The sequence below is a fragment of the Molothrus aeneus genome, chromosome Z (assembly GCF_037042795.1).
Source record: "Molothrus aeneus isolate 106 chromosome Z, BPBGC_Maene_1.0, whole genome shotgun sequence".
NCBI lineage: Eukaryota > Metazoa > Chordata > Aves > Passeriformes > Icteridae > Molothrus > Molothrus aeneus.
The window spans coordinates 10,168,929-10,192,716 of record NC_089680.1 but is presented as its reverse complement, the minus strand read 5'-3'; the positions used below and the strand labels follow the sequence as shown (position 1 = coordinate 10,192,716).

At 39.6% G+C, this 23,788-nt stretch overlaps 1 protein-coding gene across 1 annotated transcript in view; it reads left to right on the top strand.

The window, feature by feature from the left end:
- The window catches only part of ADAMTS12 (ADAM metallopeptidase with thrombospondin type 1 motif 12), a 141,536-nt gene that overhangs the window by 104,344 nt on the left and 13,404 nt on the right, over positions 1-23,788 (top strand). The window contains exons 14-19 of the mRNA XM_066569259.1: positions 1,195-1,315; positions 3,963-4,207; positions 5,517-5,658; positions 13,003-13,129; positions 19,777-19,987; positions 22,055-23,203. Of these exons, the coding sequence (XP_066425356.1) occupies positions 1,195-1,315; positions 3,963-4,207; positions 5,517-5,658; positions 13,003-13,129; positions 19,777-19,987; positions 22,055-23,203 (1,995 nt within the window). The remainder of the gene's footprint in view (positions 1-1,194; positions 1,316-3,962; positions 4,208-5,516; positions 5,659-13,002; positions 13,130-19,776; positions 19,988-22,054; positions 23,204-23,788) is intronic.

The window sequence follows — 23,788 nt, the reverse complement described above, 5'->3', positions numbered from 1 at the left end:
TTTCAGAATCTTTTAAGTGATGCAGTTTGGCACCATCTGTAGCTTGAGGCCTTTCTTCCATTTCTCTCAGTTTCTCTAATTGTTCATTAAATCATTGGCACTTAGACAAATGTTCAGGTATTTCTTAAGCTGAAAATGATAGAAAAACACTAGGGAATGCAGGAGCCTGTATACCTGGGTTAGTCTAATAGATGGATTTTCTTGTCAGAATCCTCCAGAAATACACAGTAGCTGATGTACTGAAGGTGAAATAAGATCAACGTCGAAAGAGGTTCATATATCAGATTTTCATACATCAAGAGGGTGCTAGACAGGTTGGCAAGTATAGCACCTGAAAGCTTATTTTGAGAAAAATCAGCTGAGAAAATGGGTTTTGAGGTGATTTTATGATACTGTATCCCCTATCTCAAACCAAGACAAAACCTTGACATACTACCAGGCTTCTGGCTATTCATCACAGGCCTCCAGGTATCTTAGATGCTAATAACAAACACTAAGTGTTGGACTTCATGCTGTGTTCTGCAATCCTGTCTGTTTTTGAAGAGAGGCAGAAAAAAAATCCCAAAACGAAATGCAAATTCTGTTGAAATTTAAAGACATTAGAGTACAGAATTTTTGGGTTGGGCAAAGAAGTATTTTCCTGACTCAGGATGAGTACATTTTAGCCTGACTTTCTTCCTGTAGCAAGCATAAACTGGAAAATTAGTTTTTGCTAGAACTTGACCCACTGTGTCTGGACCTATGCCCCTGTGCTGGCAAGCTGGAGAGTCATTAATGTAAAACTTCATGCTTACTGAATAGTTTCTCTTTGCCAGAGGAGTTGACTGTAGTAGAGGTCCTTTGCTGTGAGATGGCCGCAAAAAGCTGGCAGAGATTTCAGTTCTGTTACTGCATTGCATTCCCAGGAACCTGTGGATGGCTCTATGACATAAGAAAGCAGACACAAGTCTTAGATATAGTGGCCAGTCCCAGATAATGAGGCCATTTGGGTGGCACATTTGTGTCTCAAGTGACCAGTCACTACTGTATGTTTTGTGACGTGGTGATTGCTATTGTTCGTTGGTTTGTTTTTCACCTTGGTGTAATACACTATACAGGGTATATACTCCCCTGCTCTGAAGAGCAGTGATAGATGAGCTCTGAGCAATTCATTGTGGAGGCTGCATTTATTCTGACACTGTTTTTTCCTTCTAGGCTGTTGGCTGTGATTATGAGATAAATTCCAACGCAACAGAAGACCAGTGTGGAGTTTGCCTGGGAGATGGCTCTGCTTGTCGTACAGTGAAGATGATGTTTAATCAAAGCGAAGGATTTGGTAATTTGGATTCCTTCTTTAAATTCTTCCATTGCTGAAATCATTTCTCTACGTAAAAATGATTGAAAGTGCTTCTTGTTGAAAACTGAGTGATTATCTGCAGGGGAAATTGTAAATGGGTGTTATCATGTGAATCAGTGAATCAGTGTTATCATGTTATGAGTGAATCACGCTTCTGCCAGAAAAAGTGCATGCTCTGTGCCTAGTCAGATCTGGTCATCATTTGATTTGCAGTGCTGTGCTAATGGCCTGAGTAAAACTATTCTTTGCTCACTGAAGTTGGAAAGGAGAAACAAGTTCTTCAGTCCTTGTAGAGCTCTGCATACAGCAAAGGTTTCATTAATTTGTTCATGTCTGGTTTGGGAGCATATAGATTTAATTTTAATTAAAAAGGGAAGGATTAATAGCATCTGAGGGTTGCCAATTCACAGGTGTGCAGAAGCACCCACAATAAGGTTGCTCCAGGATTTAATGAGCCCAGTGTAGGTAAGACAGCTGACAATTTGACTGTTACTGAATCTTGGATCTCTAGATCCTTATCAAATGAAACCACATAACCAGGAACAATTCCATAATATCCATCCACAGAATTTTAAAACAAAAATTTACTATGTTGAGTGACAAGCTCAAAAGATTGCTGCTGATTAGCTTTCCTTTCAAAATCAGATAATGTTTATTGGGAATCAGCAAGAGGCTCTGGGAAATCAGGAAGTGATTTAGCTGGTGGGGAGGGCCAGGGAGAAGGCAGAAGATGATATGAATGAATGTAACTGAACGACTTACCTTACCAGACATTTGCAATTTAAAATAAGGTTTATGAGCAGCAGCAGGTGATTCAGACAAAAATAACTATGCAAAATCTTGAAAGGATATACAGGTTTTTGTGTTGCAATACAATACTAATTGTCTTATAGTTTTTATGCTTTGCGTTTTGAACAAATGTTATTCTAATTAAATAGAAAAAAAAACCAACCAACCCAACCCTACTGTAAAAGGACACCAACATTTCAAAGCCAAGCTGCCAGGATGTGACATAATTAAGATTTTCCATGCTGTGTTAATTTGTCCTGGTTGTAAGTATGCCTTCTAATCAAGCCTTTAGTTACATAATCACACACTGTATTTGTAACATGTCTTCTCTTCACTGAATGAATAGAACATTTGGGAGAATCATTAGACTTGGTTACTTACAGTAGACCTAGACCACTGATTTCCTGAATAATAGAAGTGAGCTTCCAGATTTTCTTACTTCGTTCACTTAGAAAAAATTGATTAATTTAGAAAAAAACTGTTTCAGTTTCCACAGTCAGTCAAAGAGACTTGCAGAAGGTAACATTCAGAAAATGCTCCTTCTTAAACATCAATCACTGGAAATCCATATACATTGTTATATATTATCCATCTAATTAGGAAAGACCGGAAGTGGACAGATTCTATTTTGCACCACAATCAGCATAGGATATTTTAACCAATATTTATTATACCAAAAGAGCTGCAAAGAAAATCAGATGTTAAAGACTCTTGGGCACTTATTTACAGCAGCAGGTTGTTGTACAGCACATAAATAGTTCTGGTGGGAGAACATTGATACTGAAGATTGCTTAGCATGCCCAGTGTGGTTTATCTCACTCATGTGAGTGAGTAATCAAAGGTGAAAAGCTCATTTCACAAGAAAGGTGAACAGGATGTGACTCTAAGAATTTAATTCATGACCTCAGAAAGGTGTGATGAGAACTGGGGAAGTCATGTTCCAGTCTTGAAGTAAACCAGCACAAAATGCAGCTCACACTCCCAGTGGACCAGCTTGTAACAATGTTATTGGTCTAATTTCTAGAGCTCAGCTAGGGGCAGGAACAAGAAAGCTACCTGTGTTCGTGTTCAAGTATCTATGTGAACTTCCTATTTTTACAATTTAGTAGCAACAACAATAGCAGCTTCCTGTAAAGAAGCACAGTGTCTGGTGTCACATGTTGCCTGTGATGTGAACAAAATTCTGTAATAGATGCTTTGGGTCATTCTTAACACACAGACCAAAAATCCCTAAACAAATAACTATCCATGAAGAGCCCTTGAACTTTGTTATGAAGATTGGTAGTTTACAAAAAAGTGCTGAATTTATAGTAGTAATTTTAGGCATTTGAATAACATTATTTTGTTGTTGTAGGGCAAACAGTCACAGAGAATTTAAATGGCTTAAAAGAAGATACATGGAATTCTGTGCACACCTGTACATTGTGTACAGATGAAAATGTTCTTTGCAAATTGAAAAAAACCTTTCTCACAACAGGCTGTTAACTTGCAGGAACTCCCTGGCATTTCTCCAGATTACAGTATGCCAGAGCCCTTGGGCATGCTTATGGAAATGTTGATGCTCATGTGTGGAGTAGATTTCCCCTGGCACAGCCTTGAAAGTCATTCATCTCCACATCCCTCATAAATGCCACTGGCATTGCCTAAACACTGTTCCCCAACTGATACTAGAAACCCTGGCTTGGAAAGTCACCCTGTTAACAAACTGAAATACAAGCTCTGTGACAGCACATTTGTGTATTTTTTCAAGCAAAGCTGTTGTTTTAATCATCTTACAAATAAGTAAAATGCAGTGACATTTCTGTTGTTCACCTCCATTAATTTTTCTTGTCTTTAGGATATGTTGATATTGGGCTAATTCCAAAAGGTGCAAGGGGAATCAAAGTTATGGAAGTTACAGAATCAGGAAATTTCCTTGCTATGCGAAGCAAAGACCCAGAAAAATACTACCTGAATGGAGGCTTTATCATCCAGTGGAATGGTGAATACAAAGTGGCAGGCACAATATTTCAGTATGACAGAACAGGGGATCTAGAAAATCTGACTGCTCCAGGACCCACCAATGAATCAATATGGATTCAGGTAAGAGGAAATCAGGAGCAGAACCTGCTAACTTGCATGGCAGCAGAATGTGCTGGGGCTCTGGAGCTGGGGGTGGGAAAATACGTATATTGGTATATAAAACACTATTAATGTGCTGTCTCGAAAAAAAAAAAACAGTTGAGCTGTTTTGGAGAGAAATAAGCACTTTGCTTTTGAGGGTTGTTCATCCTGCCTAAGAACTCAAATCCTGCATAGTACTCCAATATTTGTTAAAGGCTGATATAATCCTGTGCTGCCACTAGTTGGTCAGTCCTTTGCCCAAACTTCTTGGACCAACCCATGGCTGTGATGTGAACCATATCCAGATGAAAAATAAGTTGTCACAAAAAGGGAGCTAGGGAGCTGATGTGAAGCTGTGAACAGTGAGAGCTAGGGACAGCTGACAACAGTGACAGCTTACACAGAGCAAGAAAACATACAGCATTATATAGATGGGTTAATAGCTTGTGGTAAGTGAAACTGACCCATTTAACATCCACAGAGGCTGATTTGTTTCTTTCATGTTGCTTTATGGATTCTGACTTACACATAACCAGTTTCTGTCAGTTCTGAGAAAATAGTTTGGAATTGGCCTTTTGATCTTTGGAAGTGTCTCTCATGGCTTGTTTGCATGTGTGTCCACCATGCACAAAAGAAGTATTAGAGGTGTGATGGGAGACCACTTTCACACTTTGAATGTCTGGTGAGAAAACAAAACTAATGAGTGCTCAGACTTCACTTTTAGAACAATTGGGAAGAAGAGTAAAAGTTTGTGGCTGAAGTCTTTTTTTTCCCCTTAATGACGTTTACTTTCTCCCTCTCAGGTAAATTTCTTGAGTACCCCTTCTCAGCTGGAAATTTTTTTTCTTAATTCAGAAACAATGAAAAATAATATTAAAGCAGTGTCTGAATAGCATCTGTAATTTTCTGACCCAGAGGTTGTTTTGTAACAGCTATTTCAGCAGGTAGTAAAATTATAACTAATAATGGGGATAGGCAATAGCTCTTAATCAGCAGCATAGGGATGCTTTGGATGGACTTTGCATTATCTTTTCTTATAGTCAGTAGAATACCAATTATGGTGACCCTTTTATTCTCACCTGTATTTGCAGAAATGCATGGTAAACAGCTGTATCTTTGAAAAATTCATGTATGCCACTGTCAACAAAGAAGTGGAAATTTTGCAAGTCTGCTTCTCTGAACTGGTAGCAGATCTTATGGGCAGCTTTAATTATTCCAGTTTCACACTTTGAAAGCTTTTGACCAGTAGATTATTAATTAAACCACTAATAAACACCACTCTCTCCAGCTGCTTTTTCAAGAAACTAACCCTGGAATCGAGTATGAATACACTGTACGCAAAGAAGAAATTAATGAGAATGAGATTGGAGAGCCAGAGTATTTTTGGCAGTATGGAGAGTGGACAGCCTGCAGTGTTACCTGTGGAAGAGGTAATTCCTCACTTCCCTTTTCTCTTACTGTTTTCCTTCATTACAGATGTAATCCTCAAAGAGGTAATGTTCTTTAAATCTGCATTTGGTGGGAAATAAGATCACATGGTTACAAAAATAATGTGAGGAATAACTTGTTTACTTTAAATGAGGCAGAGCACTGGAACAGGCTGCCCAGAGAGGCTGTGGAGTCTCCTTTTCTGGAGATATTAAAAATCTACCTGGTTGTGATCCTGTGCAGCTTGCTCCAGGAGACCCTGCTTTAGTGGGGGGGTGGGACTACGTGATCTCCAGAGGTCCCTTCCAGCCCCAGCCATTCTGTGATTCTGTGAATAATGTATTTTGACTTCTAAATAAAAAAATTTAAAATTGCATAGGTCATTATGTTTCTAAAACACCTGCCCTGAAATTCTCAGCTTCTGTGAACCAAAATAAGAAGGTACAGTTTTCTTTCCATCATAATTTTTGGTCAATACTGTTCACCATAGCCTTTCTTTCCAGCAATACAAATTTATGACCTCCTATTGTTTCCCTATTAAGAGTTTTCTATATAATAACTACAAAAAATATTCTTCCTTTCTGTCCTGCGTTGACAAGTAATAACTCTTTTTTGTCCATTGTTCAATAGTTACTTAATTGCAATTAGTCTTGAGAACTTCCATGTCTTTGCCCATTTGGCAATAGCTTGGGTACCACTGCAGTTATACTGTAGTTCTGTGCAGCACATTAAACCAAAAAAGCAGAATGATGACTGTGAAGTAGAATTTAACAACAGGTCTGAAAGTTGTGGCTTCTGGTAACTCACACAAAATGCTACCAGGAGAACTTCCTCTGAAGTAGCTAACATCAATGAGATAAAGTTAATATTTATAGTAAACCAACAATAAGGATAAAGAGACCAAGTCTTTACATTAGTAATTTTTTTAATCCATCTATTTTGTGAATAATTTTGAAAATGTGACGAAAATGTTGTATATGAAGGGAAGTCTGAACTTGGGGGTTAGGAATTGTAGCCTTCTGTCTGAATTTACTCTTGATTTTCACAGGACAGTAAAAGAATTCTGGAGATACAACCATAACATTGTTCTTTGACCATTCTGTACAGTATGAAAAGAGTAGAAGATCAGTGTTACAACCAGACCAATAATATGAGAAAGGCCTTTTCTAATGCTAGAGTATTGTTAATGGTTTTTGGTAATTACTGCTTTTTTAACTGCTTTGTGGAAGAAAAGAAAAAGGACAAACAAGTGTTGTAACAAACCCAGTTGTGATTCTAAAAGTAGTGATGATTGCAGGAGTAATGTTTTTAAATCTCTTCCATGAGGGAAGACACTAAAACAATGTATTTTTAGTGGTTTGGACAAAAGGCATTTTATGACCTAATTTTATAAGATTAAAAGAAGAATTTTTAGAAGCCTAGTGTAAAATATCCCATCCCAATAACATCCACATATTATTTTAAAAATATTTATATATATATATAATCAACATATTATGTAGATGTGTGTTCATTCATATATATGTGTGCTTGATTAGACAGATGCTGTGATTTGTTTTCTGGGGTTTTTTTTGAGAAGAGTTTCTCAGCACAAAACTTGATGTGCTTTCTGGTGGAGAGACACCCACCTTTTTCTTTAAATAGGTGCATGAAACAAGTGGTTTTGCTTAATTGTGTTCTGTAAGTGTTATTTCTGATACCTGCGTAGTTCTGAGTCATATTTAATGTAAAAATTGTTGTGATAAAAAGGGGAGAGGAGGGGAATGTGTTAGTAGACTGTTACGCTGTTTTGAGGTTCTTTTTACATTAGCTGCAGTTTTCCCAGAACTGTTTCTAGGTAAATTGTAGCCCCATGTACTCTCTTCTGGCTAATTGACTGTGATGTGGCTTTGATTTCTGCCACATGGGTTACTTAGATAGATAACTGTGGTATGTAAAGTCTTTCAGTTTTTATCTACTAATTGACTTCCTCTGTTTGCTGCATTTTTGCTCTTAGTAAATGTTTTTTTGAGCTTACTGCCTTTGTATAAGTAGAAATCATGTGTTTCAGACAAGATTATGGCCTTGGTGACATCATTTGGAGGGGGAACCAGGAAGTGCATCCCAGTTCATGAAGGGCACAGACACCTCACCAGTTCTCTGCATTCCTTAATGGACAGAAGAAAAGAAATGAATAAACCTGTAGTCTTCTTTCCTCTGAGATACAGATGTCTAGAGAAGTAACTGGACAGGTCTAAAGAAGGATGTAGTTTGCTGATGCAGTGATGCAGTCGGGGTATTGTCTCTCACTCCCTGCTCATTAAAACAGAGAAATCTTGGCACACAGCTCCAATGCATCACTTGGAGTGGGGAAATCTGATATGCCAATCTGCCTGCAGCTCTCTGCAGGTGCACATTGTATTTGGTTGTGCTCTGGGCCTTGGGGATGTGGACCAGCATCACTGTTCATAGCACCGCTAAGGCTGGAAAACACCTGCAAGATCAGGGAGTCCCAAGCCTTGATCAAACACCACCTCATCAACTAAACCATGGTCCCAGGTGCCATATCCAGTTGTTTCTGGAATACTCCCAGGGATGATGACTCTACCATTTCCTGGGCACCCTGTTCTAATAGGGTTTGACTACCTTTTCAGTGAAGAAATTCTCCCTGATGTCCAACTGACTTCCATAAAATTTCCTTCTGACTTCCACAAAACTTCCTTCTGGCTGTGAACAATGTGATCGATTTCATGTGAATGTTCACTCTGTTTAGATTCAGAACTTATTGCTGTTGGCACTAACACACTCATACCAAATCACTGACATTTGAACTGTTCTGAGGAGTTTATAAGATAAAAGTGCACTGAAGTGCACATCATCTTCTGCTATGGGTGTGCTGCAGGACAAGTCTTATTGAAGATAAGCCTACAGAGAGATAAACAAGAAAAACTGTATTTATTTAGCCTAACACAAGTAGTGAATATCATTTTAGTAAATAGCATTTAAGGATTATTACAATTACCATTTTGTAAACAATAAACCAATATTTTTAGGATAAAAAGGAGGACCAAGAAAGATGAACTGCTGAACTAACTTTATCAGCCACAGCCAATGGGAGAAATTGATCCTTACCTAGACTTTGTTCTCTTGGCAAACCTGGACCTGTCAAAGATCCAGCACAGGTCCTTTCATCACCACTGGCCAAAAACAGCAATAAATCCAAGGCTACTTCAGCCTTTGGTAGCTACAGAAATCTGGATAATACAATCAAATGCTTTCTGGAGCCAAGAAAGAAAATTTGCATTAGGGAATAAGAAGTTGGGCTGCAATGGACTGGTGCAGGAAATCTTCATCAGTCCTAAGAGAAAAAAAAGTGATTTTAGCCCTACGGTGCAACTCCTTATTCATGGGAAATGTACCTGGAAAAAGTCCCAGTGATGAATAAGAACTCCATAGAGTGAAGCTATTTCTTCCCAGAATGAACCGAGGGCAGCGCCCTGGACATATTTTCCCCCAGATTCTTGGCCTCAAGGTTGCACCATGCCATGCCCTGATGCATATCCTTCTCCTGATCCTATCCTTTTACACTGCAGTGGAAAAACAGAATATGTTCTCAAATGTACTCATGGCTTCTTTCATTTCCTTTGTATGTGCCCACCTATTGTAGTGGGTGGCTCTGGCCAGTCTACTGTAACACCACTAAATGGAAAAAAGTACTCAGAAAAATCAAGGTTTTCTGTGGCAAGTATACCTAATCCTTCCTGCAGGGAAAAGGAGAACACACTGCAATACCTGATATTCATTTGCAATGTAGAAAATAGATAAGTAGTTACATTGTAATCCAGTTCATGGCAAACAAGCATCAAAGGGGATAATTTGTAGTAAAAGCCATAACCCTTTCTCTGTCCTCAGTGCAGGACAGGTTGAATCTCTTCCTGCCATTTGCTTTATGCTGAGAGGAATTGCTTTGCAGTCAGAATGTGTGCACACTGGTGTCCTGCAAACTGCTGCACCCTCTGGACAAGAGCTGTCCCACCAGAGCCTGCTCTCAAGACAGCAGGTAGAGCATGTAAGCTTTTTTACATGCAGATTAATTTAAATGTGTCACTGAGGTTCTTTTCTAGACCAGCTACCTATTATTCCTTCTTTAAATAATCACGGAATGGGTTATATTGGAGTTACAAGGGTAAATAGTTCCTCCGTGTCTAAAGACTTCGGTCTTGTTACTTAGAACCAGTTTTGAGTGGCATTAAATGTAACAAAAAGCGTAGCACAGCACAGCTGCAACTAAGGGAGAATATTAGCCAATATCAAACCTTTGTTTCTCCACAGATAGTATCGGTAATTGGCAGATTTTCAAAGCTCTGCTAAAGGACTTGACTCCAAAATTCTTTTTGGGGTTAATTGTTACGTGCCCTCTAAATCCTTTACAACTTTTATTAAGGCCACTCTGCAAAATTATTTCCAAGTGTTCCTAAGCTTGCAGTGTTGTTTTTAGAATACAAAGGTCACTGTTTCCATTGACTGTTGTGTGTCTTGATTTTATAGCACTGGAAATGTAAAGATTGGCACTTGTATTCTGTGCATAACTTGTGCATGCACAGAATATAATTTTCTCATTCAAATACAAAGTGAACTCCTTGCAGACTAAGTGCACAGCTCAGATGATTACATGTTCAAATGAGCTCTAAAATCAAATATGCATGTTTTCTCATACACTTTTTATATACTTGCTTATGGTCCTTCATTTCTGTTGTTTACAGCCCAAATGGAGGGCTTTGTGGAAAAAGATTTCTAATCTCTCTTTCAAAAACCTTTCACGCCCCGATGACTTTGAACCAGTACCTTTCTTTGCAAACCAAGTGAGAAATCAAGGTATCTGTGGGTCAGCCTCACATCTAAAGAGTCCTGCATTAGGGATGAAGTGTCACAGGGAAAAAGAAGGAATCTCTGAACAGATTAAATGAAGATTATTCTCTGATCTGATGATTATGTTTCTTGGTTTCTCCTATCTTTCCCAGAAATACTGGTAAGTTTTTTTTTCACCGAGCTGAGATAATACATATCAGGTGAACTAATCAGCATTGAGTTCAGAAAGAAATAAAAGTGGTGAGGGGAGGAAAACAGCTACCTCTTAAAGCCCTTTAGAAAAAATGTTAGGTTTCAAATTTTACTGAGGTTTCAGTATATTTAGAATTTTTAATCTGTGGCTTAGATAGGATATTACCCTCCTAACTTGTATAACTGTAAATACTTGCTGGGGCAGGGTCAGTAGTGACTAGTTGTCTTCTGCAGTGTTTTCTAGTTCAATTTGCTCAAACTGATAAAACCATTTCACTATGTCATAGCAGGTAAACCTACATCTGTGTGTGTGTGTTGCTATATGCATATAGGATTCCTTCCAGCTTTGGAGCTGAACTTCCAGAGATTTTGAAACTACAGTGGGAGTTCACATAACTTTCATAAAGACATTGTTTATTAGAATAAACTAGTTCATTGGTGTCAGCTGGTCCTTTTATGAGAATGTACAGCTTCAAAGCAAAACTTTTGCAAAGGTTTATAGGGACTTTAAAATGAATTGCAGCAGATGAAATTACACTAAAAATTTATCAAAGCAAAAGATTTCTTGTTGTTTGTACTTGGAACAGCAACATATCATGATTTTGAAAGTAACAGAAACATTTCTGCCAACTGATTTGTTTACAGCTAGCAGAAAGATTGTTGAATTTTCTAGTCACATTTATACCAGGGCATAAAAGAGAGCACTGCTCCCTGGGAGTTCTGTGCTGAGACAAAAGGCTTTCTCCTGTTTGAAGTCACCTATGAATAAGAGATCACCATGTCCAGGCTTACTGCAGTCTTGCAGCTGCACCACAGACCCTTGAATGCCTCAGTCCCTTAATCTTCCCTTACAGGTGATACTAATCACTGTTCTAGAAGATCAGCCTTCATACCTGACTGGAGCAGAGTCAGTCATCAAATCTTGCGCTGTAGTCAGTAATTATTTTGTATGTCTGAGTCAGAAGCCTGAAAGTAATCAAAAAGTGAAAGCATTTCCTCACATACCTGATGTTCTCAGGTGTTAAAAAATAGGGATGTAGGGATTGTAGGGATGTCATTGGTTTCTATGAAATGACCCAAATAGGCATGCAAAACTCTCTTCTGTATTCTTGAGCCAATGCAGGATTAATGATTGGATTTGTTGATCCTACAGGGCTTTTCCAACTTTAACATTTTTATGATGCTATGAGTATACAGAGGAATATATTAATATTTCTCAATTATTTTCTGTGGATTGCTGTTCTTATCTTTCATGTAGTTTCCCATACTAGTTATTAGGAGGCCTGAGGAAAGGAAAAGCTTCTTTCCTAAACATACTGCTAAATAGCCTAGCACTTATCCTTGATGCCATGATAACAGTGCTGTTAGGCCCTGTGCATCCCAGGAGGAAGATAAAAGTTCTAGAGATGCAGTGATCTACCAGTATGTATTAACTGATATGAAATGAACAGCACAGTTAATGAGAGTTAATGAATGACTTTTCAATCTTTTTAGTTCTTAAGATCTGTGTGGACTATTTTAATGCCTCTATATCAGTCTCACTGCAATCTTTCAAACTGTAATATTGCAATACTTTTGTTTACATTGGGTTGCAGCCAGAGATCTGCTTCAAATTATTGCAGAGCTATGGGGAAAGCGGGCTCCTGGAAACTGGATTTCTTTAGGTTCACACTAGGTTAGTGTAATATTTGGGTTCATGTTTCTTTCTGTTAAATGAATGGAGTTTTGTATAAATGGAAATGTTAGGAAATAACCCAAATGGTTTGTGTGAATTGTTCTTGTGTGTCTCTTCATAATTGTTCTTTGCCTCTTGTGCTGAATGTTGCGTATTGTTTACTTAGAAAATAGAAGACATTTTTCATCATTGATGTCAAAATGTGCACCAAAACTTCTTAAAAGTTGAATTCATGTTAAGAGTCACAGGATTATTCTGTGGCTCTGGTTTGTGTTCTGCTTAAACAGCCTTCCCAATGAACAGAGAAAAGGTCAGCAAACCCAAGCTTGCTGTGAATAGCCTGATGCTGCTGTGTTTCCTCTTGTCTGTGTGGGTAACTGGAGAACCCTTCATAGCCATTTAAACCCACTCGAGGGCCTGCAGGAGCCCTTTCCTGAGGCTAGCAAAGCCATTAAGGAAAGTGCTTTCTAATCTGTCACTTGAGCTCTGATCCGATCCAAGAGAGCTCTGCTTAACCTTTCCAGCTTGACTGGAGGATGCGCGTAGCTGGGGATTCCTGCAGTCCATCCAGCCCAGGGATGACTGCTCCTTTCTCTCTCTCTCTCTCTGTATGTCTCTCTCTCTCTGGCAGGGCTGCGGCGGCAGATTGCGCGCTGCGTGCGGAGGGCGAGCGGAGCCGTCAAAAACTCCTTCTGTGACCCAGCCACGCAGCCCAAGGGGCGGCACAAGAAGTGCCACGAGCAGGACTGCCCGCCCAGGTAACAGCTTCTGGGGGCTCTGGGGGTGGTGAACAGCATCCTTACTCAAAGGGAGCTCCTCCTGATACCAGGCTGGCGTGGCATCCGCGGCCTTCCATGGTGCCGTGGTGAGGGCTGCCATGCCTTGCAGAGCAAGGTGCCAGAAATTGTCTAATAAACAAATCAGAAGTGAGCCATCCTAAGAGGTTTCTAAGTCAAGTTACTGAGCAGTCTGTGCTGGCAGAGATTGTTCTCTCATGTATTTAGATATTATTTTTATTCAATTTGGGTATGGGTGTGCCTGAAGACCGTATAGGTTTTTATTTTGAAACTGTATCCTTGCCTTAGTGCAAGTGAGGTAAGAAGAATTACTGTGTGTTCCAAAAACAACTAGCAGAGCCTTTAGATGTTGTTTCTCAGTATTTTTTAATACACCTTTATGTACACCTCCTTTAATACACCTTTGTACACCTCCTTTTTATGAGAGGTGATGAGTGGAAATGCTTACTTCTAAAACTAATTTTTATACTTTCTTTGTAATACAGTACTTGGCATTTTTTATTATGTTCCTTCTTATTTATAACTTTGAGTGAAATGCAGTTCTCTTAATTCCTTGATCACATGGGAATAATTCTTTCCTTTCTCATAACATTGTCTTTATATTCATCTCTGGTCTTTCTGTGCTACCATTCTGTGCTGCCATTTTAGCATTTAGTAGTGTAAGGAAGACTAAACATTCCAGGTGCCTGCAGAACTGTGGGCTTGTATAACAGGCACAGATTTGCTGAAAGACATCAATACTGATTTTTGTTTTGTGCTTTAGGTACTTTGGTTTGTCTTCTGTTGTCTTTGAAAGTTGTTTATCATGCTGTTCACAAAGGTACACCAGTCTAGTAATTCTAGTTAAATCAGAATCAAATTGAAGCAATGAATCCTTGGGGTTCATGGTGTTGCATTTGCCACCAGTGAATTCCATGAAACTTTGATGTTAAAAGTTCTGTGTATTTGTTTGTTTTATTAGTTGTTTCCAAGTATCTTCATAGCAGTATGTGATGCTTCTGTGGGATTTAGGTCTTTGTGCTTGCATCATGGTGTACCAGCTGCATTTCATAATTCTTTGTAGATTGCCAGGAAATCAATTGAAAGTAGACCAAACTTTTTATTATTTGACTAGTTAAGAGCTGGGGCTACCCATACACACTGAGGTGTTTTTTCATGGCACACATAAACTGTACTATCAATTAAAAAATTCCCAGTTAACTCAATTTATGCCATTTGCTCTAAGTGACAACATTATTCAGACCTGCTCTTGAAAGTGAGAGAGGGGAATTTGTTTATTGTTAAGCAGACTACACAATGTCATACATAAACCAAACTCTTCTGCAGACCAGGCAGAAAAGCTCTTGTGTGCTGACAGCCTGTGATGCTTCCTCACAGCATTCTGTGCTGCAGGGGAAACCAGAAGTCATCCTTCTGAGGACAGCAAAATCACAACAAAGTGCAGTGCAGGAAAACCATATGTATTTAATTCTAGAGTCATGTTGCATATTTATTTTTCTCTTAGTAACACAAAAGTGACTGTAGGAACTTGACCAAGGGACTGAGTCCCTGTGCTGGCTCTCAGCAGGGCCTACATGCCTAAGGAGGAATAAGTCAAATCAGATTTCTTTGTAATGCTCTTCCAGCTTCCAACTGGTTTTAATTCAAGGCATTTCCAGAGGTTTTTACAGCTTGTCTAATCAGTAACCTGCAATGAACCTCACTCATTCAGCCTCCTTCTGCAGCCTTGAAAATCTTCTCTTATATACAACTTCCTCTATTATATACAATGTCCTCCTGAATGCTGGAGGCAGGTGTGACTGTCCCACATGGCTTTATGTGGGATAACTGAGAGTCCGCTTGGAGCTACTGAGGACAAAATGTTCCCTAGAGAGGTGGCTAAATTCTGTGCCAGAGGTGAGGACAGTGCTGTTCAACACAACCCTGCAGGAGACCTTTGTTTAGTGCTGCAGCCACAGAACTAAAATTGTTGGATGACCTTGCACTTCTCAGCAGTGAACCAGGTGCTTTAGAGTAGGTTCTATCAAAAAAATGATGGCTGTTCCCTACTAAAGCATACTGATGAACAACATGTTACTAGAACACTAAATAAGAAATAGATAATTTATCAAATAGAAGCTACAGAAAAAGAATAAAATGGTTGTGGCTCTCACAAACTAGATCTTACCCCATTAATCCATTTCAGGAAGTCAGTTGTCAACTGTTCAAATTACAGATTTAAAATTACAAATTTAAATTACTTCTGAGAAGTCTAAGCCTTAACATGCTTGCCAGCTGATTTTCTCTGTATTTATTTTATATTTATTATTACACTTTCTCCTAAAATAATTCAGAGGAAAATGAAAAAATAATTTAAAATATCACAATACATGTACACCATGCTTTGATTCGGAGCAAAATAAAGGTGGCTGGACAGCTGAGAGTTAAAATGTCATGCATGAGTGGCTACTCATGTACTGCTTCAGTGATATTGCTTAGGTGAGTGCATTGAGACTGTAGCACAAATTCTTGCTTTTTTTCCAGGTCATGCTATGGAGTATGGTTTCCAGTTGAATGTTTCTTTGGTGGGCAGGTATTTAGTCCCATAGGTGTTAATGTTAAAATCAATGGATACTACTTGAAAAAGAGTGAGATTTTAACTACTTGTAGCATTGTGAATAAAGTTTTACTTTCCTCTGTAAAGAAAATTGTCTGGAGCCTTTTTAACTTGACTATCCACTTGAACAGAGTAACCATAAAAAGATTATTTTAAAAGTATTTGGAATCTGCTACTTTTTATCTGTTGTTATTTCATTGTCCTGCTTCCAGACTGCTTAGTACACTTCCAATAGCATAATAAGAATGAGAAATCTAGTTTCTATTCCAATCCACAGAGAGAGAATCCATGCACCATTGGTATTTTCTGTGCCTGATGCTGGACAAATACATAAAGAAAGCCAGCAGTCTCTCTTTAGGTGTGACATGCCGTGATGGGAAGGAGGGAAGTTTTGGCCCCATGGCCCCAAAATTCCATGCTATTGCTTTTTCCAATAGGATTCACACATCATTCACCACACATCTTCTATGTATAGCTGAGGACTATGTCACAGGCTTTTGAGCTCTGCCTAATTTGTTACAAGCCTTAGAAACCCAGTTTGTGAGGAGAAGATAAGTCTCATTTTAGGCACCTGAATGCCACCTGAAAGAATGAGATTTTCTTCCTATCTCTGTCCCAGGCTTGACTGCAGAAGAGCTGAACACTCACACCGGCAGCTCAAAACTACCTCAAGTTATGTTTTCACCAGGCAGGCTGCTCTCTGTTCTGACAGTCTGAGGAAGAACAGTGCTCATGCAAATTAATTACCTAAATCGTGCATTTTGCTTGTTTGTTCGTTTGCTACCACAATCTTTCTGTGCCATGCCTGCCTGTGGAGATAAGACAGTCATTTCAATTTGCAGGGATCTGTTGATGCATTAATACTTAAGAACCACTCAGTTACTGTAGCAGTAAATGCCAGAGGTAGAATCAGAAACCAGAGGTAGGAAGAAGTATTGGGTGCTGACTCCCATGAGACTGGTTTAGTGTCCACCAGCTTATCCCAGTCTCTCATTACAGTCTTTAGCTTGGCTGGGAGATCCAACATCTTGGCCATTTCCTCTCAGAAATTCCATGTTTAGAGCTTGGATTGCTGTGTTAATTCTGGATGTGTGTTTGGCAGTCATGTCCAGTTTTGGTTATGCCTCTGCACTGTGAGGAAACAGCAAAAGCTCCAAGATAAGCAGAGCTTGGCAAAGCAGTCACTCAAGTGTTACTCTCTTCTCTGTGGTCCAGAGTCTGCTCTGGGGCATTACCAGAACAGTAAAAAGGATGTTGGCTGTTTTGCCATCCTTGCTTTGCTTTTGTTCCCCTTAGGCTGAGATCAGTTCAGATCCTGAAACAGAAACCATGAAGAGACAGGAGCACAGATGATTCCATGTCAGGTTTCTGACTCTTGGATAATTAGGCATATGCATGAAAAAGGGTATGAAAGGATGAAAACAGGAAAACACAACATCAAAAATTTCAGTTAGTGTTAAGAGTAAACTTCCAGTTAGAGCAAGTTTTTTTGAAATTACCTGCACTGAGTGAAGAAGAAGACTACAGAAAAAAATTGCCTGTCTGACTGTAGTTTTATTTTGATCATGAAGTTGGAATAGAATAAAATCTTAATTCTGGGGTTTTCTAACTATGGAGCACCTGACTTTTTTGACTACTTCCACAGCTTTCAAAAGTGTTTTGTGTGTGACAGTTGATCACACACCATTACTGCTGTTCAAGGTAGGTTCTGGGGTAAGCTCTGATAATTTATTGCTTAGAGATTGGTATTTCAATGTACCAATTGTTAAACCCTCAGTCAGAGCCATTTGAAAATGCTGAGGGGGAAGAGGTGTCAGTTTAGCATATCTGTACCTTGAAATATGTAATCTGGTCCCATTAAAATTAATAGAGCAATTCACATATTTATGTTCCATTTGTGCGGAAATGTCAGCAATTTACAAGATTATAGAAGAGATAAAATTGTAAAGAAGATGCAAAAGATGATAACAACCCTGAAATGGCTTGATTCAGGTGGTGGTAATTTACTCCTTTTTTTTTTATTGCTGTGTTCGGCTGAGGTGTACTTGCGTTTTATTTACTTGTTAGAATTCCTTTCCTGTTTGCAGACCTGGAAGAGCAAGAAACAATCTGATGGAAGGCAAGAGGAGGAGAAAGATATTTTAGGTAGATAATTTGGGATATTTTTTAGTTTAATTTGGAAATATTCGTTTATTTGGAAAGATATTTTGGGCTGTTTTTTAGTTTAATCTAGTCCAGAGACTTCACCACTGGGTTGTGGTGGCGGTGGACTGCATTCTGGAGCAAAGCAGTCAGTGCACTTTGGGGTAACTTAAAAGGAAATGCTGTATGTATAGATTACTAAACAGGAAGAAGATGGGTGTAGGTACCACAGAGAGGACCAGATGGCTGCACAAATAAGCTGTATTGTAGCTTGTTGGCTCTGAGTCTTGGTTGTTTGGGTTGTTTTTTCTTTAATTCTTGGGAAGAGATACCAGTGCCTTCCACATCAGTGGCAGCTCACATGCAGTGGGAGTGAAAATTAATTAAGGAACATGGAAACTACAGTAGGGAGGGGAGAGGGATTATCAGCAGAGACAAAGCATAAAAACTGTTATAAATCTGAATTCTGAACTTTGATGTATTTATCAGAATGGGATTATTTTGTCTCTAAGTTCATGGACCTAAAAAGAAAAAAAAAACCAAACCAAAACCAATAGAATATTGTTGGTTGTAAGCCAAAAGCAATTTTTTCTGCCTTTTTTAATAGAAAGGTGTATTCAAAATATATTCCTACTTTGTTTTCACTGTAAGCCTTTGTTGTGACCTCCTTGAAAACTCTGGAACAAGCAATATTGTTTAGGAGCTTTTGTGGCTTAGAGTTTAGAGCTGGGCCAGATTTTTCAAGCAGCAGCTTGAAGTTGTATTCTTGCTTAGGGCATGCTTAACTGAAAGAAAAAAGCTTTTCTTGGTTTGATGTTTTTTCCTTCTTTTTTTCAAGTATAAAGTTAAATCTTCAGGTAAATGTCACAGTTGATGCCAGGGCTTCTCAAACTATAGAAACCCAGAAATTTTTGCTCCCCTTTCTTAACACAGAAGGCAGATAGCAGATATGCTGATGCACAATCTGCTCTGTATCAGCATGAGAAAAAATAGTTGGATGGTGCTGGAGAAATGCTAAGGTGAACCAAATGTAAGGGGGACAGCTCTTGTAGGTAAGGTGTTTTGCACTGGAAAATACTGTTATAGAGGAAAGTTATCCTCAGTTTGGTGGAAAATTACATACCATAGTATGAAAGACTGACTTTAATCATGACAGAGACACATAAGGGGCTCATTTCTACTTTGTTGAGGAGTTAAGTACAGGAAAGTCCAGCCTAATGCCCAGAGGGACAGTGTTGCAGGGCACTGATCCCATGCAGCGCAGCTCTGACTAATCTGGTTCTGGGGCTGTGTGCCTCACTGCTTCCCCTAATGGGAAGAGGCCTTGTGGAGGGAGGTAACCCTTGTGGAGAAGCAGTTTGAGTATTTGTGCAGTACTGGCTGCTTAGATGTGGGTAAAGGGATGTTTTCCACCTCTGTGCTGTCATTACAGACTCCCCAGTGATTCTCATTTGTTAACTCTTCTGTACTGACATAGCAATAAACAGACAAACAATGGGATAGAGTAAACAGATTACTTGCTTATAAAGATTTCCTAGCAGTTCCTGAGATTTGGATTTGAAGGACTACCTACTCAGTAGATTTTTGCACTTTATTGAAGCATAATGCTTATTCCTCACTTCTGGAAATCCTGTCTGGAAAATCCATGTCTGGAAATCCTGCCTACTTCTGTCTTCTCTCTTTCACTGACTGGCTGGTACTAGAGCACAGGGTGGATGGGAGAGCTTGAGTGATCTGAACCTTATGTGAAGAGCTTATATCTGAGCCCAGATTTTAAATTACTGTCTCTTTTTCTTGCAGTCTCTGACCTTTTCCTTGGTGTGCTTGTGGTGGGTTGTTTTCTGATGTTTCTCACCCTGCTGGTTTTCAGGTGGTGGGCAGGGGAGTGGCAGAAGTGTTCAACCACGTGTGGCCCAACAGGCCAGAAGAAGAGAACTGTACTTTGCATCCAGACAGTGGGATCTGATGAGCAAGCACTGGATGTCACAGAGTGCCAGCACCTGCTTAAACCAAAGACCCATCTGTCATGCAACAGAGATATCTTGTGCCCATCTGACTGGACAGTGAGCAACTGGACTGAGGTAAATTCGTGTTAGCTGAAACAATGAACTTTTTCTCAAAATGACCTATTATAGTCAGCAAAAAGGACCAACAACCTGCTGTTTTGCCTTTTAAATTTTTTTCTAAAATACTTTTCTATAGTTTAATGTGTTCACAAATCCTTTGTGCAGAAAAAAACCCCACTCCTGCTTCCTGAAGACTTTGGGAAGTGTTGCATGTTAACTTGCTGAGCTTTTGGGACTGTAGAATGTGGTGTGCTTAGTGCTAAAGAGTCTGTGTGAGAGCAGTGGCTGCTGTGGGCCAGACTAGGGGGATGACTACTGTCATCTCTGTAGATCAGCAAAGCATTTTTAAATTCTTTACATTCATATCTCTTGCATCCAAGACTCTCCCTTTTTTCCCGTAGCTTTGGAAACACATGGGAATTGTTCAAAGCTGCACCAAGAGACGTTCAGGTTGGACATTGGGAAGCCTTTCTCTTGTGGGAGGGTGGTCAAACCCTGGAACAGGCTGCCTAGGGAGGTGTTCAATGTCCCCAGCCTGTCAGTGCTTAAGAGAGCATTTGGATAGTGCCCTTAGCAGCATGCTTTGACTTTTGGTCGGCCATGAAGTGCTCAGGCAGTTGGAGTAGGGGTTGAGGGTTGAGTTGTTGAGGGTCCCTTCCAGCTGTAAATACTGTCTTCCCTTCTTCTTTGAAAACTCCACTCTCATCTTTCTCCTTCATCTTTTTTTTTTTAATTAGACTCACTGCTATGAGAACAGAGTCACATACTGAACTAAAAAAAATCTTGTGACTTTATTGGATTGGTTTAGGCTGCTCACAAACTATCATCAAAAATATTGATTTTTTTTGTTAATTGAGTAACCCCCATGTTTTAAATACCTGTGAAAAAATAGATTGAGCTTACATGACTAGCAGTACAATTATATAGGAATGGCACACGGCATGTGCTCAGGTGCAGTTGGATTATATTTACAACTTACTGATAAAAATGCGTTTTTACATCTGCAGAAACTGGACAGAGAGTGCAGGTATTTCACCTGCACAAAAGACAGGAGCTGATTAACCTGTCTACTGTGAGGCTACACTGGTTGCTTTCCTGCTCCTGTTGCTGCAGAGCTGATGTTGTTTTTCGGCTGTGAACAACAGAGTGCTCCAGCAACACAAGGTTACTGGTGTTTCTACTGCCCTGTGACCCAGACTAGCTCTAAAATGAGTTAAATGTGTCAGAGGCAGTAAAGTCCTGGGAAAAGGAGAGTTCATCCCTTCATATTGAGCACCTGGTTAGGCTTCCTTGCTTCTTAGGAAGAATTCTTCCAGTAGGTTTTTTTGTAACATCTCCACTCCTACTCAACCAGTCATCCAGCCTTAGCAACTCCAACCGGAGAAGTGTGATTTTATAAAATCCTTAGTTGAGGCACAGCTGCTGAAGGCATGGCTGTGCCTGTGGGCCTGAGGATGAAAAACATCACAGAAAAGAAAAACCACTCCTTATCTGCATCTCCTTAGCTCCCAGCACTCTTTATACATAGCAGTGCTCTCATTTAAAGAGAAGCCAGGTTGGCTAATTACCTTCTGTAGTCTCTAATTGAGGACAGACATGCTAGTAGCTCTGGCAGCAGTTCATGATTGTACTAAGACTGAATAAAACATCCATTTCATAAAGTCAGCAAGGGTCTGTGAGCTGCATGGATCACCACAGCAGGTTTGTGGCCCTCTGAGCAGCACTGAGCCAGTCAGGTGTGGGTTCAGTTCCAGGTTTTTAGTCTCTATTTTTATAAATCTGGTGAAAAAGGTATTGACTAAATGACTTTGTAAGTCAATGAAGAAATCAAATTCCATCATATTAATTTAATATTTTGTCTTTATCTTGTAGTCTTTTTTCACTACTATTTCCCCAAGGTGACATTAACTGTTGAAAAATTTGGAAAGAACTCCATGGTAGCAGAACATCACTAGAATGAAAGGCTTGTTCTCCAGGAAAAGCTTTGTAATCTATTATTTGTCATTATGCTTCTTTATTATAAACAAATGCCATCTGATACTTCTGTGCAGGGGAGATACATTAATTCTGTTTCATTTGCAGTGCACAGTCACTTGTGGTGGTGGAATAAGGACTCGTAATGTCACTTGTGCCAAAAATAATGATGAGCCGTGTGATATTTCCAAGAGACCAAACTCTAAGGCCCTGTGTGGTCTTCAGCAATGCCCTTCTGCTGGAAGATTTCTGATTCCCCCACAGGCACCCAGAAGAGGCAAGATCATAATCAGAAAAACAACTGCTGATCCTGAACGGAGTCTTCCTCGCAGAATACCCAGACCAAACCCCAAGTTCCATACAACAACAAAAATACCCAAGCATGAAAGTGTAACTCCCTTTTTGCCTACATCCTCTGGTTTGGTCAATGTCTCAGGAAAAGAGGGAGCACCCAACAGGACATTACAAAGTAATTTTGCTGAATCGGGTGATGTTTACAATTACCCAGTTGTTTCTACTGAAAATAGCTCATATCAAAATAGTACTTCATGGCCTTTTCATAACAGCTTAAGTACTGAAATTATAAGGCATGCTGAAAACACCTCTAAAAGTGAGCCAGTTTCTACTGCAGAGAGTGAGATGCAAAGAAGTGAGGACACTCCTGTTTCCTCTTTTACCAGTAATCCAGAAATAACTTCCAGCTATGATTACTTAACTGAGGAATCTGACAACACTGATGGGCCACTTGGAGTCAGCAAGAAAGCAGTTGATCTCTTTTACAGCACAGAACTCAAGCCTGAAATCAGGACCAGAAGCACAACCTTGGACACTGCCTTTCCTGTCACTCAGAATGAGAGTGTGACTTCTGAGACCCCACCAGCATCTCCTCACCAAGACCTTTCTGTGCTCCACTCAGTTAGCAGCGCTGCACAAGGGCTGCCATTTCCAACAGCAGCAAACTATGTCAGTCTTCAAGTTGATGTTCCTGTTGTGGAGGTAACAACCCCACAAGCACTGGTTACAGAAATGCCCACAGAGCTTGGTCATGCACCCAGAGATCAGACTGACAACAGAGAAGAAATAAAGCTGCCTGACACCGTAACTAATAGCACACAATCCTCAGCTCCCAAGCATGCTCTGAACAACCAAAGTGCAGCATCTGAGGGTGTTTTAATGAATGTCACAGACCACAGCCACATAATAACATCCAACAGTTTGCCCAGTGATGCCTACTGGATAGTAGGCAACTGGAGTGAGGTAAGTTATTTTTTGCTCGTAAGAAGTGGAGAGTGTACAGGTGTCTGAAACTCTGCTGAGGAAATGGAGTTTCTTCATTTGTCACAATTTTCTGAAATCAGTATCATATATGTAAAATACCACAAAAAAAGGTGGTAACTTGGGATATCCAAGATTAGGTTGCTTACAGAGAATGAATATAGTCATCACAGGGCCTGGCCATAATTTACCAACTTTTATTTAATACCCTTCCCACTATAAAGTTTTGTTTTTATGTAAACAGAGTTCCTTTTATGCTAAAGGATTTTATATTTTTGATACCTAAAGTGAGAGATGTTGGTGTCTGAACTAATCATCTCATTTTTTGATGGCCTTTTTTACCAAGCTAAAGAGGGTCAGATCTGGAAACCTCCTAGTGCTGATCTGCCTCTCTGTCTCAGTGCTGATGGAGAATGCTATCCAAGGTCTGTTTCTGTGTACCTGTTTGCTCTTGGGTCTGCTGGGAATGATTTACAGTCATAGAAATGCAGAAATTCAGGGCCAGAAAGGACAGCATGAGGTTACTAAATTCAGTGGAGACATATCTAGACCCCCAAGATGCAGTTG